At 37.3% G+C, this 12,402-nt stretch overlaps 1 protein-coding gene across 4 annotated transcripts in view; it reads left to right on the forward strand.

The window, feature by feature from the left end:
* FBXO15 (F-box protein 15) overlaps positions 1-3,096 on the forward strand; it is a 28,019-nt gene extending 24,923 nt beyond the window's left edge. For 3 of the 4 annotated variants that reach the window (XM_074576536.1, XM_074576532.1, XM_074576534.1), the window contains one exon: positions 500-1,997. In XM_074576536.1, coding sequence (XP_074432637.1) covers positions 500-769 — 270 coding nt within the window. In that variant the 3' untranslated portion in view covers positions 770-1,997. Of the gene's footprint in view, positions 1-499; positions 1,998-3,025 lie in introns of those variants that run through there. The other variant, XM_074576533.1, reaches the window with a different exon arrangement.
* Positions 3,097-12,402: the final 9,306 nt, after the last annotated feature.

Genomic DNA, 12,402 nt, shown 5'->3' on the forward strand with positions numbered 1-12,402 from the left:
CAGCCATTCAAAAAATGATGTCTACCTTTCATTTATAGCTGGCATGTAAAGGTAATTGTCATATGTGTACACTGACTTGGGAGCGGTCTCCTTGAGTACCTTTTGCAAACATTGCCGCATTCATGCAAGTTTAGCACCTGAGTTTAAACTTAGGTTTATTTCTCATATTGAAAGGACTTATCATTATTTGAATGAAACACAGATGTTAAAGGCTTACAAAATGTTCAAGAAATAATGTCTGATTTAGGTTGGCAGTGCTACCTTCTGTAGCGCAGTTTTTGATGTCTGTAGATTGCAATCTTGATTTCTGCAGGAAACCTCTAAATAAGTATTTGTTGCTTTGCAACAGTCAGTGGAGCACTGTCAATTATATTTTAAATTTTTAGCCTTCGTACCAAAAATTGCTCTTTGAACCCTTGATATTTCTCCTAAAATCATGGACAGATCTACTTACTGTGCCACAGCATAGGGAAATAATGTCTTCTGCTTGTGTTTGTAGGACTGCTGTGTGATGGATGTTACTCTCCTGGATGAAGCTGGAAAACCATTCTGGTGTTTCAGTGCCCCAGTCTACATGGAACTATCTTCCAAGGCATCCAGCTTTTATGACTACATGGGTCATATCTATACCACAGACTATGCAGATTCAGAGGGTAAAGTCTGTGTTGAGTTGGTATGGTTGGAAGAAACCAAGGAGTATTTTATAGTCAACTTGGTGCTTTATATAAGCACCAGAAAGGTAAATAACTGGTATGGAACAAATTACTGACTTAATTCGGTCACTAATTTCCTTGCTTTAAAAAAAACCCACAAAACCAACAACAAAAAAAACCCAACAGAAAACACATTAAACTTTTGATGCTTAAAATTCATACCAATGAGCACATCTGTTCCTGTAAATTTTTCAGTAACAAGTGCAATTGCATAATTTGTTTAATTGGTATTGGAGGGATTGAAGAGACACGTTGATATAAATGAATGTTTTTCTTCTCTGTTGATAGTCTGTTTCTGATACTTGGTATATTGAAATTATTTTTAGGAATATTTTTCTTTATAGATAATTGTTACTATGGTTAAGACATTGGTTCTTGTGAGAGACATACTGTGAAGATGCCTTACCTTATGTAAGCTACACTGTTTTTGAGAATATTGACTTTTATGCCCAGTAGTAAAACAGCATGTGTGCTGTTCCCTTCAGATTCATTAGTGTTGTTGGTAAATAACAGGTTTTGTTAGGTTTTGTTAAATGCATAAATACTTTTTTTCAGAAAATACTTCACTTAAATGTATTCTAGTAGGTAACAGTAGGAAGTCACAGATATGAACAGTATGCCAGTTAAGGCATTTGTTAAGAAAATCACATACAATATCTATTATGAAATTTTTTAAATTCCTCTTTGTTCTGTTTTCCCATGTTCTAGCCTTCTGATTTGAGCCTAGATACTCATGTCATATCTTGCCTGATGAATAAGTGTCCCAATTATCAGCACAGCTGAGCCGATGTCTGCTCTTACTGAATGCACGTAACATTCAGTTGTTTTGGAAACGATGCATATCTGGTACCGTTTATCTAGCAATAAGTATTCATATAAAAATTAAATGTATGTGCCTGATCTTTCAGGTTCCTTGAAGTAACTTTAGGACCAAATCTACTCCTTGCATAAAAAAAATAAAACGACACGGTACTGGGACTCTAGTGCCATTACATAGCGTGTTACAAACCACAGCAAATTTGTGCAGTTTCACAGTACTCCATTAAGAAAGAAACACAATGTCTGTTTACTTCTGTGACTTTATTATAGTAGCGATTTCCTTAAACAAATAAAGAAAAGAGAGAAATTATTTTTAAGTACATTAACTGGTTCATGCAAGCAATGTTTATGTATAAGCATTTGTGCTCTATATTACAGAGACAGTAGGAGATCTACACTACAGCAATAGGGTTGTTTCTTAATGTAACTTTTAAAGATAATAAAGTTAAGGCTGATTGAGTTCTAGTTTGACTTGTATAACCTTGCCTAAGGAAGAAACATTTCTGTGTTTGGTTGTTTGCCAGTGTAACAAGCATGATCAGTTCTGTCTCTTTTCTTATTGACTGCTGATGGTGACTGTGGTCCCTTGAAGTAATATAAATATTTTAACAAGTGGACTGGGTGTGATGAATGCCAGAACAACATACTAAAATTCATGCTTCACAGACAAGTGTCCAGTCAAGATTTTCTTTTGCCTGAAGTTAGACTTTGAGACACTATCTTTAGTAAGGAAATGATAGCTCAGTCCCAAAGTCATCCTGGTTATTGGCTTCACTGCTAAGCCTGTAAACGAAGATGTAGAATTATTCTGGCTACGTTGATCCTTTGAGATGTGCAGGTCTGTTCTCTGACCTGCTGTGAAGCTACCAAAGTCAGTGGGCACTCAGCAGCCATAAAATGGCAAGAATTCTGTCACTGCTCATTCTAGTTGAATTTTTGTTGCATTTTCAATATTTGTGTTTGTGTTTTGTTTTTTTTTTTTTTTAAAAGTACTTAATTTTCTTTAAAGAGCAATCAATTTCTAAAGCATTTGACTGTTTTGTACAATCGACTGTTTTAAGTATGGTGTCACTATTGGAAATGAATCAAGAGAGTATGCTGTCCCTTCCCCCAATACTCTAATCTAGTAGCCTGAAAGTTTACTAAGTGAATTAACTGTCAACCTAAAAAGTCGTACAAGGCATAGCAGAGTTTCCTCAGCCTACTTATTGCTAACTTATTTCTGCTGTTCATAAACAAGAATGTGTACATGCAGCAGACCCAAGCAAATGGTGGTTCTGAGATCTTCAAAAATGGACATAACTGTTGCAGAGCTGTTCTTGTGCATCTTCACTGAAGTTACAGGACAATAATCTTGTCCTTTCTGAAGATATGAAGACTAAGAATCCATTTTTACCTCTTCAGATAGGCCTGACATGGAACTAAACCTGCTGTAGTAGTATGCCATGTGCACACTACTTTAATTTCAGCTAACAGTTGCTTTTAACTTGCAGAGCAGAAGCAAATTCCGTAGTTACCACCTGTATGATCAAACCTGGAAAGTTACATGTGGCTTCACTCAAACTTCCATTTCTTCGGCTCCCATCTTCCTTTCTTTGTATAGGTGAGGACACACACTGAACCTCCACAAAGAAATAGGATGACATTAGGTAACTGCACTGGCTCTTTTCATGAAGGAAAATATAATCTGTTCCAAAAACCTGCATGTTTTTATAAAATCTTTGGCTAATCTTCTGCTAAGTCCTTTTTTATATACCTGGTGCAAAAGGTGGGAGGATGAGTCGCAGATATAAGTCGCGATAAAAGATTCTTGCTGTATAAAAGACAATTGTTAGAACAAACATGAAAAATGGAGGCACCAGTTGAAATCTGATCCTCAAAGCACACAGCTGGTCATGACACTAAACCTTGTATCTCTTTTTTTCCCTTAATGCCTCAGGATTCTTGCAGCAGCTTTTAATGATTTTGTTAGTGTTCCATGCTGAAGACAGGACAATGTCTTTGTTGTAATTGCATCATTTATCCAAGTAGTAGCACAATTTCTGTGAGAGAAAGTATAAGCACTTACAAGTAGAAAAACATCAAAAAGCTAAAGATTTTACTTGTATTTGTGTGCTGTTCAGGGACCAACTCATCCAACTAAAAAGAGAGTAACTACCACCAGCTTCTAAATGTGTATGTTTAAGTACTCTGCAACAGATAGAACTGTAATATTTTTAAAAGCGTGATTTACCTGGTAGGCAAGCATAAAAACAGTACTTATGTTTATTTTATTGCAAATATAATAGTGCTCATTTAACATAATGAGTTTAAATTGCATTGAAAAGGAATCAGTTAGTATAAAAGAGTGATTTAATGAAAGGGCTTTTATGAGATTATTCCAACAGTGGAGGAGTTGTCTTTTTAATAGAGCTACATCTAAATGTTAATCCTGCCATTTGTCATTGTTTTGCCAGATGTCTGCTGTGTACCTAAATGCTTCCATGTTCTGTGTTCTTGATTTTTTTTTTTTATTTTTTTTTTGAGAGAGGGGTACTTGTAAATGGAAGATGTCTTCCATGAACCATTCGTTAATATTCTTGGGCACTTAATGTGATCTTCCATTGATACAAGCTAGAACTGCGTTGGTTTATATCATCTGAAGAATTGTCCTTAACTTTAATGCTGCCACTCTGCAATCATTGCTCTTTACTACAGTTGGCTTCCTTTAGTGGGGAACTAATAGCAGCTATGTATTTCTGAAGTCTTTTTAGCGTAAGGTAGTAATCAAACTGTCCTTTCAGTTGTTTTGGGTTTTCTTCCTATCTTTTTGCAATTGCTATTAGAGAACCGTCTCTGCTTTCATAATGCATTTCTATTCCAATGTGCTTTTGATACGTGTGATTGAATACAGAAAGCAGTTGTATGGTGGATAGCCTCATCACAGATATTTTTTTTTTTCTCTGCCTGGTCTCCATCTCCCTATTTAGTAGGCATGTTTTGATTTGCATTCATCCATTACATATTTAGGTATGGTCTTGATATTGTTGAAACTGTTCTCACTGTCATATGCTTGGCTTTTGAGACAAGCACCGTCCTTTCCACCCTTTCCTCCCCCCCATCATGTACTCAGCTATATGGCTATCTGATGTTAGTGATTGAGTACTTAGCAAAAATATATTTACAGTATAATAAGGTGTCCTGGTTTGAGATAGAACAGAACCAATTTTCTTTTCAGTAATTTTACTTTTCAGTTAAGTCTCTTCTAACTAACTGTACTTTTTGAAATTAATGGCGTATTTTTCAGACAGTGTCTGCTTCTGGCAGTGATAAGGCCTGATGTTTATAGTTAATGCCAAGTACTGGTATGCAGAGAGGCTCTTGCTTGTGCTTTTTGCTGTAACAACCGAGGTCAGCTAAGTTTGTTGTGTGCCCCACTGGAGGGCTGGAGGCAGAAGAGTGTGAAGTGGTCACACCTGCGGGGAGGAGCAGACAGGACAGGTGACCCAAAACTGACCAACAGGCTGTTCCATCCCATCTTCATTGTGCTCAGCATAAAAGCTGAGGCATTAAAGGGGTTAGCTGTCTTCTTCAGTGGCTGGCATCCGAGGAGGACTCTGTCTGTTCTTCTGCCTTTTGACTTCGATCTGTGTGTTCCTGGATCCAGTTCCTGTTCATTGCTGAGTCCATCTAGGACTTTACCAGTGCCTGATGGTGACATGATTCTCATCCTGGGAGCTTGATACTGGTTTTATATGTATATCTCTTATATATTTCATTATTTTATTATTGATGTGATTATCTTTTCTTTTATTATTAATCTTTCATTAAAGTAGTTTTAGTTTTCTTTTCAACCCACGAGTCTCTCTTCCTTCTCTTCTGGGAAGGGAGAGAGAGGTTAAAGAGAGCATCTGTCGATTGTTTAGTGGCCAGTCCAGCCTAAACCGCGACATAAGGATACCATGAGCTGAAATACGTTAATACTGTTTCAGAATCTAGACAAGTGATCAAGTTGTATATCTTTAGTATATCTTAATGAGTTACTGTCTAGCAACAGTCATGTAGTAGTCTACCATGTATTTACCAGGTGTTCCAACACATTGAAATGATTAGGAGGAGATTTAGGTAAAAGCATTTGCTCTGCCTGTCTGGCATATTACTACAGCTCATCAGATACGCAGCGACTCACTAAGTTGTGATAACCAAATCTGAGTTCAAATATAACCTTATTAGAAACTGCACAGATAAAACAGTGTTTCGAGAAATCAAAATAAGAACAAGTGATGGGTTTTAATTTCTGCTTGTGTGTAGTGGGTTAGAAGGACACTAATATAAAAAGTTAAATTCTGTCATTGTTTCCTGTCTCCTGCTTCTACCTTAAATCGGGATGGGAAATGGTGGCAACGAGGATAACTAGTGAGTTGTGTGCGGTGAGGAAAAATGAATTGTACTGAATATCAAAGCATTGCTTATTCTATTCTTACTTCAAATTTTAAACCATCTAGGAGTCTTTCTCATGCTGTGTCTCTTTTGAAATGTCCATGGGAAAGGACTAATATTGCTATGTATTAATGCTATTTCAGTTGTAGAAGTGTTTATTATAAAGTTGAAAACTGTAAGGCTTTTAAACACACCAAAGAAAACTGAAATGTGAGTTATTCTTTCTGGGTTTAAGTTGTTTATCTCATTTTGAAGAGAGATGAACCTTTTGGAGCAAAATGCGTTTGAGTCATACTGATCGTATATTAGTAGGTAGGATTACTTTTGTTCTGCACATGGACCACTTGGAATGCATGTTAATATTTTTTTCTCTCCTGAATCCGTCATGCAAAAAGTTAAATTCAGCTGTCTTGATGAAATCTTATCCAAAAAAATGCAAGGTAGGGAAGACTCTGTAGGGAAGACCACCACCACCAAACCCCTCAAACTAAGGCAAATGCTTAGCTTATCAGAGTTCAGTATCGTCAATATTTCCTCCTTACCAAAGATTAAAAACAATTTTTTTACAAATATGCTGAAAAAAACCCCTCTTGATGTCCAGAAAAATCTGGAAATAATGAGTAAAGATAAAAAAATATATGTTTAGAAATACACTGAAAACTTTCAGTATTTGGAAAAATCTGGGAATAACAAATAAAGTCAGTATTCTTATTAATGATTATCACTGGTTCTTTGTTGATTATCTCATTGGTTTTATAATGCTTTGATTTACAACTTTCCCTTATTTTTTTCCATTAGAAACATGCAAAGAGGTGTCCGTGTGTATCTAGTGAAAACGTTTAACAAAATCCTTAAAAGAGAGGTAAGATACTCTGAAACTAAATCATTCTATTCCAAGTTTGCTACCTGTATGATATGGTAAGTAAAAGAATGTTTTTGAGAAAAGACACCCCCGTCATAGTAATTATACCACGTGTTTTGTTCTAATTTTTACACACGTCTATAAGGATCTTAAAATTTCAGTTTTAATTCTGTTGTAGAGTAGATTTGCAAGAGTGGAATATTTGTGCATGTGGAAAGCATGAACTTGGTAACACTAGTGTTATGCTATCCTGAAAAGACATTTAATGAATAAATAATGGAATAATACAATTACTTGGGAATGTTTTTATTTCAAGTTTTGCATCTGCTTTCACATGTTGTAGGACACATGGTGAAGACTAAGTTGGAAATACACTGTCTTTAGCAAGTAGTAGAAGTAATTGACGTCCTGCTCCTTTTTTTTTTTTTTTTTTTTAATCTTAGCATTTCAGCTAAGCATTTTACAGCTTTTATACATTCTTTAGAAAAAATGATGGTACAAATGTGCTTGCATGGAAAAGCCATTAAGTTACGGTACGTGATCTGTGTTTTGCTCTGGGACCAGCAGATTTATGTCTGAATCCTACCTTCTGTTGTGTGTTAAACAGGTGATATTCTAGTGTTAACAGTCCATTTTCTGCTTCACTTCTTCCTCCATGGTATCCTGAAGAAGTCAGTTATATGCATATTTTCAAAGTCCCAAACCCAATCAAAGATTTGCAACGTTACTGAATAAAAATTCATCTGATGTGAAATGATTGGTTCAGCTAATTGGAAATGACGCATGTGACCATTCTGAAACTGCTAGAAGTGAAGCTCGAAGCCAGGATACTATAACAAATCTAGAAAGGTGTGGAACTGGGGATGAGTGACATAGTAGTAGTTAGTTTCCCACAGATAAATTTATGTAAACAGACTTTGATATGTGCAAAGTGTGAGCAGAAGGCAGTTATTTTGGCCTTCAGTTTTCACTAATTTCTTTATCTGTCTAGGAGTTTGTGGAGCACAAGAACTCTTGCCCAATTTACTCAGTATTCCTGAGGGATCAAAACTCAAGTATTGGACTCCAGTTTTATGCAGCTGGAGACCTCTACATGTGCGTTGGTTTAGGATTCGCGTTGGAATTGAAGTGGTAGTTAACCTGTCTGTTGTTGAACTGCATATCAGAAAGTTTGCATTGTTTTATGCAGTTCTATTCCATTAAAAGCCAGGCTGCAACAGTGGCTTCTCTCTCAAAAACATGAATTCAAAAATTTATCTGTTACTGATGAGTACATTCATACAGTGCCTTATTCTCATTAACCAGCAAACAAGACTGGAAAAAACCCAGTGCCACAAAGTTTATCACTTCTGAGAGACATGAGGCTTTTTTCATGGCATCTCCCTGCAATGAGTGTTTGCAAGTACAGTGTAATCTCTAATGTACTAGGGGCCTTCCAGTTAAGTTACTAGATATGCTTATATGTGGAATTTTAATTTACTGTCGCAGAGCATGCTCTTAGACTCTTCTGCTGTGCCTTGGTCTCTCATTTGACACCTGCAGTAACTCTGTGCAAATTGTGTACAGTAATACTTCGGTGCAAAGAGGAAGATGTCTGCAAATTTTAAAGTCCGAAGAGAGGCCCATCTGCACATCCATATTTGTGTTACATGGGACATTTATTCCAGGATTTATTAAAATTGGAATTTCAGTTGGTGCTTTAGCTCAGCTCTCTGTTTATTCCTACTAATTCAGCAGTAAGGATTTCCAGTGTAGATGTCCTTTATAATCTCATATCTCTATGAGAGCTGAAATAAATTATCTAGCAGTGAAACTGAGCAGAATTACATTCAGTAAGAGGAAGATGATTTACATTTTCTGATTTGTGTTGATAGTTTCACCTTGACTATTAAAAATCTGATTTAAGCAAATTACCTGTTTCCAACTAATACTTGGGTATTAGCATAAACCCAGTCTTGATTCTCGCTTTTTTTGTCAGAAGTTTTAAAGAAGCTCCAAATTTACGACTGCTTGATCCGACTGAAAATAATGCACGCCATTTGACTGTTCTAGCAGCTCCTTGTTCCTCTAAGATTCTTCTCTGAAAAAGTAATTTCATCTCTTTTAGATATAAGAATAATGGAAGTTGATTTACCCCCTTTTGTCCGGCATTAGTAATTTTTGCTGAGGAGTTTTCATTACATTTAGGTTCTTACGGTGTAGACATACTTACCTAGGTAGAGAGTATGTGTGTATCTGTGTGTGAAAACTTATTTATAACTCCAGGTAACCATAATACATTTTCTAGCTGTGAATAATTTGCTGCCTCCTTTAAATTTGCAATTTGAATCTTTTTCCAAGGACTGAGTTTTTGGAAAGTTGTTTTTCAAGACCCAAAGACGATCTTAAGACACTGGATCTTTTGCCACCTTGCGCCTCTCCCCCTTCCCTCCCCCCCCCCTTTTTTTTTTCTCTCTAGAGGCCTATGCCACATCATCGCAGCAAATTTCAGACAGGGCACTTTCTCATTTTACTCCTTTTACTGCTTCCCGCCCCCAGCCCTCTGGAAGCACCCACCGCCTTTGACTAACCTTGTTGTGCATTTGGCATTCCAGGCAGCTTCTATGTAGGGCAATCTCATTCCTTTCATTTCCTTTTCTTGTTTCAATGTGATATATAAAATAACACACACTAACTTGCGCACAAAGTCTTGTTGATAGAGAATGGCCTATGACAGTTCACGCTGTTTTTCACATGGGTAGCAGCTGGCATCTGTGCAAGGTCACCTGCAGTTAAGCGTTCATCTTTTATACTGTTAGGGTGCTTCTTCTCAAGGCACCAAAATAGCTTGTAATCTGGCTGTCCTTGTAATCTATTTTCATTGAATGATCCTGTCTTGTATATGCTTACCCACTCTCTCCTTCCCTCTCCTGCTGTATGTATTTCTTGTAGAGGTGTTTATATGAGGAAGCAAAGAACCTCTTTACTGCTAAGAGGGTATAGGATAGGCAACAACCGATAACTTTCAGGCACTGGTCACTACCAGCATTTCCTATGTAGCAGGCAAAGACTTGAGCTGGAGAGCAGCACCAAGTTCTGCTGTCTTAGAGGAAAATGAATACTTCCTCCCTCGGCTTCCCCCATGTACCCCTTTCTTTCCCGTGAAGGTAGTGAAAGACTGTAGTAACAGGGTTCCTACCCTAGGTAACTCACTAAGGTGCATAGAGACAGCTAAATCTAAGGCCTTTGAGTCCACAAACTTTCTTGCACCAAGGAAGAGATAAGAGCTTGTCATGAGATGAGTCCCAAAAGAGAGATGGAGGTTGGGTGGAAGCAGAAAGATGCGTATGGCCCATGGAACCCATTGGTTTGTTGTAATCCTTACAGAGACATGAATTTCTTTTATTTCCAGGACATGTCTCAAAATGCAAAGTTTGCCCGTGAGCTGGGAGATTTACTGAGCAGTAGTTTACTTGAGTTTTGGACTAGGCCTTCTGTGATTTAATTGTGTTACTGACAATACCAGTCTCCTGTGCTATGGGCCCCTCTTGAGGGTTCAGGAAATGCGATGTAAGACTGGTACAACAAATGTAGCCAACAAATGGTAATATTTACAGCTCCTCCTTAGAAACTACAACAGGAGACTGCAAAAAAAAACGTCACTGTATGTAACAACACATACAAGGGTTGCAGCTGAAGGTGGAAGAAAGTTCTGTACTCTGACTTCAACCTGTACCTCTTTTTCTTATTTTTTTCCTATTGCTTTTCCTTCTTTACCTGTTTCTTCCCACCCACGCTTTTTTACATTAGATACTGCTTCTGTCTTATCTTAATCCAAGTGGTACCCATAGAGGGGATCAGGGAGATGTCCCTTGTTCATTTATCTGCTGAATATTTGGTGGGTTTACTGCTGGGAGCTGCCAGGACCTTTTTTAGATTCATCAGTATCAGAAAAATGGTCTGGCCACATCGTGACTACAAGAAATTTTGTTTGATGTCTTCCCGCGAGTATGGAACTGAATATCTTATAAAGCTGCAAGGCGATTCCTGATGTCCTTGATGAAAACAACAGTAGCTGCCCAGTGGATTAAAGCAACTGAGAGACAGAAGATTCCAGTACAATGTAAACTTGTAAAACAGCAAAGTTCATACAGAACATGTCACACTGGTAGCATCTGCTTACTACTGGCAGAGTTGGACAGTTTATAGAATGGGTTTCAGCCGTTAGTAAGGAAAATGTGAACTGAAGCATGAATTAAATATGTATGGTAGCTGCAATCTGGCAACAGGGACTTAGTGAACTTTCTAGCCTTCTATTCTGTAGGGACATAAATCATAAACAGCACTTTTCCCTGCCACCTTCACTAATGCTTATTTTCACATTGCACTCCTACAACTTTGTGACAGACAGCAAGAGAAGTCACACAGGCATGTGAGATTTGGCTCAGCTGGTAGAATTTTCAGGCTGTAAAATAGGGAGTGGGGGAAAGAAAGGGTCTTTTGTGAAAACGTTTAGCTTAACTTCTGTTGCAACTTACAGATTCTGTAGAAGAAATTGCATTCTAATCATTTAGCCTTAAGAACGTTAACACGTAAGGAAGTTTAATGAGTTAGGTTAAACTGAAAGGAATTCTGTAATTTGCACTGATGTTGGTTAATCTTATTCACTGGGTTTAAAAAAACTCCTGTTGACATTACAGGTGATGCTTTTCCTAGTTTGCATTTTAAGTGAATTTAAGGCTATGTAAAGTGCTTCCTTCAGGCAGAGATGTTCTAAGTAGTTCAAGAATGGTGCAGCATGGGTGGCATTAAAGTTCATCAGAACTTCACCCTGGGAGTGTCACCTCCGGACATACACAAGTAGCTCAGCAGTCACGTCCTTTCAGCTTCACTACTTCTGGAGATACTAAACGTGATGCAGCAAGTTAGCATCATCATCATAGAGAAATTCTACCCTGCAGTAGCATAAACCTGCAGTTTGGTTACAATCTTTAGATAACTGTGGGAAGAAACAGGTTTTAACATACAAGCAGTTTATATCTCTGTTACCTGCTTATCATTTATGTGGCTGATCTTATCCTGCTGCCTTGAAGTAACTGTAAGGAAGCATATCTTATCGGATAATGAAAGAAGGCTATGTTGAATTTTTTGACTGGATTTTAATCAGTGACTTGAAAGGTACTATCTACTACAAAATCTCTCTTTGAGTATCTGTGCGTACATCTAGTTTGGCTTTTTGGGAATAAAATCACCACCTGTTTCTCCCATAGTCCCAGATGTTTTTCAGTGAGAATATCGACAGAAGCATATCTGTGGGAAAGGATTTGATCCCAGCAGGATTTATGCGATAAGTGTACTTAAATATGTGAGTGTACATTTGAAAAGTGTAAAGTTCTGTCAATACATAATTTGCTTTTTGTATTCACATTCCCCTCATTGCCTTTGAGAAGGTTTATTTCTGTTCTTATTGGAAAATCTCTTTTCTCTGTCTTTCCAGCATTACATAGGAGACACTGTTCTTGTGTTGCAGCACCTGCAGTCATGGTAAATACAGAATGGTAAAATGCATCTCCTGTAATGTTTCTAATAAGGTTACTGAGAGAAAGATAA

The sequence above is a fragment of the Larus michahellis genome, chromosome 2, assembly GCF_964199755.1.
Source record: "Larus michahellis chromosome 2, bLarMic1.1, whole genome shotgun sequence".
In the NCBI taxonomy this organism is placed as follows: Eukaryota; Metazoa; Chordata; class Aves; order Charadriiformes; family Laridae; genus Larus; species Larus michahellis.